The sequence below is a fragment of the Tupaia chinensis genome, unplaced genomic scaffold (assembly GCF_000334495.1).
Source record: "Tupaia chinensis unplaced genomic scaffold, TupChi_1.0 Scaffold000126_2, whole genome shotgun sequence".
Classification (NCBI taxonomy): Eukaryota; Metazoa; Chordata; class Mammalia; order Scandentia; family Tupaiidae; genus Tupaia; species Tupaia belangeri.
In genome coordinates, this window is record NW_006159594.1 from 1,024,078 (window position 1) to 1,030,188 (window position 6,111).

At 52.6% G+C, this 6,111-nt stretch overlaps 1 protein-coding gene across 1 annotated transcript in view; it reads left to right on the top strand.

Moving 5' to 3' along the window:
• LRP10 (LDL receptor related protein 10) overlaps positions 1-5,556 on the top strand; it is a gene marked incomplete at its 5' end in the record, with an annotated part of 7,434 nt that extends 1,878 nt beyond the window's left edge. Inside the window, 4 exon segments of the mRNA XM_006144487.3 lie at positions 2,591-2,781; positions 2,896-3,913; positions 4,221-4,350; positions 4,465-5,556. Coding sequence (XP_006144549.1) covers positions 2,591-2,781; positions 2,896-3,913; positions 4,221-4,350; positions 4,465-5,043 — 1,918 coding nt within the window. The 3' untranslated portion in view covers positions 5,044-5,556.
• Positions 5,557-6,111: the final 555 nt, after the last annotated feature.

The window sequence follows — 6,111 nt, forward strand, 5'->3', positions numbered from 1 at the left end:
GAGTCCAGCGACATAGCCATTACGCTAACTGCTGGTTCCCAATAAAATAATTCTTTAAAAAGGAAAAGAAGTCCTATCCTTGTCAACAAGAAAATAGAACAGAATTTGATTTGGCCTAGTCTGCCTTAAAAGTCTGACTTGTTCTGGACCAGAGATGGTAAACTGGGGCTGGGATGAGGTGAACATCTAGCTTGGGTCCTGGACATCTTGGAAGGACAGCAGTCACTCTACACATAGTCCTGGGTTCAGATAGGACTGTTCAAAGGAGCCTTTTAATCCATCACGTGGCCCTGCCTAGGATTCAAAACTACTTCTGTTCAGTTTAGAATCTTCCCCAGCCTTGGGCCAGCAGGTGACATGGAGGTTAAAGTGCTAGATCCAACACAGCTGACTCCACGGTTTGAGGCTTGACCCACTGGCTTGAAAATCATGCCATGTACAATGGCAGTGTGGCCATCCATCCTGGGGGGTGGGGGAGTGTAATTTCTCACTTTCCTTCTCTCTGGGGAGAGCACACGTGCCCTATAGAAAAACTGGAAATAAAAAAAACGTCTTCTTCAGATCTTTTAAATACCCCAGCACCCCAGGCCTCCCCCCATTTCTCTGACCTGGGGTCCTGGGATCAGGGTTAAGTTAATTGCCTAACACAGGTCACTGTCTTTACCCAGAAAGGGTTAGGTAAAGGGAGGGGCAAACTGGGGCAATCTGCTGTTGGGGCAGACAGATCAGAATGCCATGGAGATCTTACATCATACCATCAGGCACTGGGAGCAGGGAATGGTGAGATCTGGCTAATTAAAATATATGGTGGTGGGGCCAGCGAGTGGCGTGGTGGCTAAGGGCACTGGACTTCCACATGGCCGACCATGGTTTGAGTCCTGGACCTGGTGGCTTGCTTTCTTACTCTCTCATTCTCTCTCTCTCTCTCTTTCACTCTGTCCCTCTCTGGTCAAATTTAAGTAAATAAATAAAGTTAAATAAAATAATTATTTTTAAAAATTTAAAAATAAAATATGTGGCAGGGCTGGCAGGTGGCATGGTGGTTAAATGCTGGACTTTCAAATGGCCGACCGTGGTTCGAGTCCCAAACCTGGCAGCTTGCTTTCTCACATTCCCTCTCTCTCACTCACTGTCCCTCTTCAGTCAAATTAAAATAAATAAATATATAAATGAAGTTAAATAAAATAATTATTTAAAAAAAAAACACACAAAAATGAATTCTTTCTCCCTTCTTCCTTGACTGCAATGCATGGCTCACACACTCAGGACCAGGTTTACAAGACAAATAGGCACCATAACACAAAAAGAAGCAGATGCTCATTCTCAGGGTTATACAAGTGCCTCCTTACTTTGCCCTCAGAACCCTTAATTGGATCACTCTAGTCCCTACCAAATTTACTCTCTCTTTCTTCAGTCCAGCTTAGTGATACCTTTTCCTGTTCTATTCTCCAGGACAGAGATGGTAATATCTTAGTTTTTAGCTGTTGAGCTCTGGAAAGTAATTTCTTCACATGTATTCCTGTCATATTTTGTGCACAATTCTGTTCCAACATATACTCAGTTTAGCCCATCAGACATTTGTTGAAAATGTGCTAGGCTGTATGAATAAAGGCAGAGAAAAACAGAGAGACAGAAAGCGAGAAATCCCCCCCCCCAGGGGAAATGGCCATGCTGCAATCCCTTTTCCTCCATTCTCCTCTCAGAATCTTGGGCGTGTACGCAGAGGCGCCTGTTGTCAGTTTAAGCCACCGGATCCAGGACTCGAACCGTGGTCGACTACATGGGAGTCCAGAGACATAGCCATTATGCCAACTGCTGGTCCCAGTACTAAATAATTCTTTGGGTTTTTTAAAAATTATTTTATTTTATTTATCCATTCATTTATTTTAATTTAACCAGAGAGAGAAAGTGGGAAAGCAAGCTGCCAGGTTCAGGACTCGAACCATGGCTGGCCATGTGGGAGTGTCCAGCGTCTTAACCATCATACCACCTGCCTGTCCCGATAATAAATAATTCTTTTTAAAAAACAGAATATATAGCATTTGCTGATTACTGCTGGTGTTATACTTGGGTGACAGTGCTGCAAGAACTAGAAAGCAGTAAGAACTCCGTTCTTGACTCAGTTCTTGAACACAAGTCAATTTTTTCGTTCTTTAATTTTTGCTATAGGATGCATGTACTTTCTAGAGACAGAGAGAGGGAAAGTGAGAAAGCAATCCCTGGAGTATGGCTACACTGCAATGACTTCTCTTTCATTCTTCTTTTGGGATTTTGGGCATGCACATGAACCCACCATGTTTAAGCCACTCAAATCATGAAGTTGGCCGTGTGGGATTTAGCCGCCTCAGCCACCATGCCACTGCCTGGCCCCACAAGTCAGGCCTCTAAGACAGAGCTTAGGACTGTCCCCATTGACTACACTGACTATGAAAGAATTTGGTTCTGAGTTTCACTTGGCTACTTGGATCATGCGTAAACAGGTGTGTGTGCTTCTTGGGATGAAGAGGGCTTGGAAGCACTCTGGAAGGAAAAAGCCAGCAGTCCTCTAGAGCATCTCATATCCTATTCTCCTCTACCCCTCTACCTGTAGGTTCCAGAAGCTGCACTTGGCCTGTGGCTCGGAGCGCTTAATCCTGCGCTCCCCTCTCCAGTCCCAGATCTCCCTGTGTGAGGCACCTACCAGCCCTCTGCAGCTGCCTGGCGGCAATGTCACCATCACCTATAGCTATGCTGGAGCCAGAGCACCCATGGGCCAGGGCTTCCTGCTCTCCTATAGTCAAGGTAGGCTGGGCAGGGGTGGCCAAGAGCCCCCTAGAGCAGGCAGGGAAGCCTCTAGAGAAGGGCAGGCTTCCTGGCTTCCGGCACTTCACAGCCCCTCTCATGGTGCCTTTGCAGATTGGCTGATGTGCCTGCAGGAAGAGTTCCAGTGCCTGAACCACCGCTGTCTACCGGCTGCCCAGCGCTGTGATGGGATCGATGCCTGTGGCGATGGCTCTGATGAAGCTGGTTGCAGTTCAGACCCCTTCCCTATCCCATCCCTAGTCCCTATTCCCACCCAACCCTGCAATCTCACCTTGGAAGATTTCTATGGGGTCTTCTCCTCCCCTGGATACTCAAACCCAGCCTCAGTCTCCCACCCCCAGTCTTGCCACTGGCTGCTGGACCCCCATGATGGCCGGCGGCTGGCGGTACGCTTCACAGCCCTGGACTTGGGCTATGGAGATGCAGTACATGTGTATGATGGCCCTGGACCCCCAGAGGCTCCCCGTCTGCTACGCAGCCTCACCCACTTCAGCAATGGCAAGGCTGTCACTGTGGAGACGCTCTCCGGCCAGGCTGTCGTGGCCTACCACACAGTTGCTTGGAGCAGTGGTCGGGGCTTCAACGCCACCTACCACGTGCGGGGCTACTGCTTGCCTTGGGACCGGCCCTGCGGCTTAGGCTCTGGCCTGGGAGCTGGTGAAGGCCTGGGTGAGCGCTGCTACAGTGAGGCACAGCGCTGTGATGGCTCTTGGGACTGTGCTGATGGCACAGATGAAGAGGACTGCCCTGGCTGTCCACCCGGACACTTCCCCTGTGGCGCCGCTGGCACCCCTGGTGCCACTGCCTGCTACCTGCCTGCTGACCGCTGCAACTACCAGACTTTCTGTGCTGATGGAGCAGATGAGAGACGCTGCCGGCATTGCCAGCCTGGCAACTTCCGATGCCGGGATGAGAAGTGCGTGTATGAGACGTGGGTGTGTGATGGGCAGCCAGACTGTGCCGACGGCAGCGACGAGTGGGACTGCTCCTACGCCCTGCCCCGCAAGGTCATTACTGCCGCGGTGATTGGCAGCCTTGTGTGCGGCCTGCTTCTGGTCATCGCCCTGGGCTGCACCTGCAAGCTCTATGCCATTCGCACCCAGGAGTACAGGTCAGTGAGAGCGGGGCTGGCCTAGGGGAGTAGGGACCGAGGCTGAGACAGGCTCCATGCAGTATCAGGAGAGCATGAAGGTGCCCACCAGGGGAGGTCCCCATGACCAGCTCGCAGGTTGTCCCCAGGACAGGTGTAGGTACTGAAAGTTATCTCAAGGGAGGAGGGGACCCAGATGGTGTTTGGAAAACCCATGGCATAACTCAGCTGTCCTGGGCTGGGTGTGGAGGGAGGCGAGCTGTCTGGCCTGGGACAGGCTGCCCTGAACAGGAACCACCAGTGACTGAGCATCCCCCATTCCTTCCAGCATCTTTGCTCCTCTCTCACGGATGGAGGCCGAGATTGTACAACAGCAGGCACCCCCCTCCTATGGGCAACTCATTGCCCAGGGCGCCATCCCACCTGTAGAAGACTTCCCTACAGAGAACCCTAATGACGTAAGTCACTCCCCCACCCCAGCACCTCCTGGTCCCTGCCCAGCTGTGGCCCTGCACATGCCCTCCTTCCTGCTGTCTCTGGCTCTGACTGCTATCTGCCTCCTCTTCTTGCAGAACTCAGTGCTGGGCAACCTGCGTTCTCTGCTACAGATTTTGCGCCAGGATATGACTCCCGGGGGTGCCACAGGTGCCCGCCGCCGCCAGCGGGGCCGCTTGGTGCGCCGTCTGGTGCGCCGACTCCGCCGCTGGGGCCTGCTTCCTCGAACCAACACCCCAGCTAGGACCCCTGAGACCAGACCCCAGGTCACACCTTCCACTGGTCCCCTTGAGGCCCCAGATGGCAACACAGGTCCAGCCCGAGAGGATGGGGCAGTGGGTGGGCAGGATGGGGAGCAGGCACCCCCACTGCCTGTCAAGGCCCCCCTCCCATCTGCCAGCACATCTCCAGCCCTCCCTACTATCCCTGAGGCTCCAGGTCCATTGCCACTAGAGCCATCACTACTCTCTGGAGTGGTACAGGCCCTGCGAGGCCGTCTCTTGCCCAGCCTGCGGCCCCCAGGACCAGCCCGGACCCCACCTGGACCTCACACAGCAGTCCTGGCCCCAGAAGATGAGGATGATGTGCTGCTGGTGCCACTGGCTGAGCCAGGGGTCTGGGTGGTGGAGGCAGAAGATGAGCCACTGCTCGCCTGAGGGGACCTGGCTCCCTGGGGGGGACTCTTATAACCAAGTCAGAACACCTTATAAGGTGGCTCAGCTTCCCTGCCCCCATTCCTTCCCTGTCCCTCAGGCTGAAGAGACGTGGCCTCCCATTCACCCTGTGTGCTGCTGTAAAGTTAGGTGTTCCTCAAGCTGGGAGAGAGCTCAGAGTCCCCTCTGTACATGGCCAGAAACCATTATCCCCCACTGCCCCTCTCCCCCAGCACTGCCATCCGGGTAGTTTTTAAAAAGTAAAGTTCTTAAAGGGTCCAGGCCTGGATACTCCATCCTTGCCAAATACTACCCCCCCCCCTAAAAAGTGGTCTTAAATACCAGAAGGCCAATTAACTAGAAACTCCCAAGGGGTACATTTGGGCAGGCCCTGAGGTTTTGCCAACAGTAATCCCTCCTGCATTATGGCTCACAAAATGAGCACATCAATGCTTTATTCCATAGGTAAGTCACTGCCTGGGAAGTTAAAGTAAACAATAAAGGAATCGTAAATTCCCAAACCGCACAGTTCAGCTGTGAGGCTGAGCTCTGCCTACTCTGCCCAGCTTGGTTCATACTTCCCTCCCTTATCTTCTCCCCCTGGGAGGCCTCTGCTCAGCCCCCTCCTTCTGGCATACTAGTCATCCAGCCACTTCACTTGTTCTTTGTGTTTGATTTTTGCTACAGGGTTCATGCATTAGCCAGAAACAGAGAAGGAAAGTGAGCCATCACCCCCTGTGGGGGGATAGCCATGCCACAATCCCGTCTCCATTTTCCCCTCTGGGTCTTGGGCGCATATGCACCAAGCGTGATTTTCAAGCTGCTGGGTCTGGGACTCTAACAATGGAATCAGCCAGATGGGATTCAGTGACTTAACCTCCATGCCATCTGCTGCTCCCAACTGTTTCTTTCACTCCTGATCTTTTTAAGTTGATTTATTTCTTCCATGAGTGAGAGAAAGAGAGAGAGCACCCCAACAGGGTCTCGATGCCATGATCCACTCCCAGACTCAGCCAGCCCTGAGTCAGTCAGGCAGCCCATGTCTGGCAAACCAGGAACCTTCCCACATGG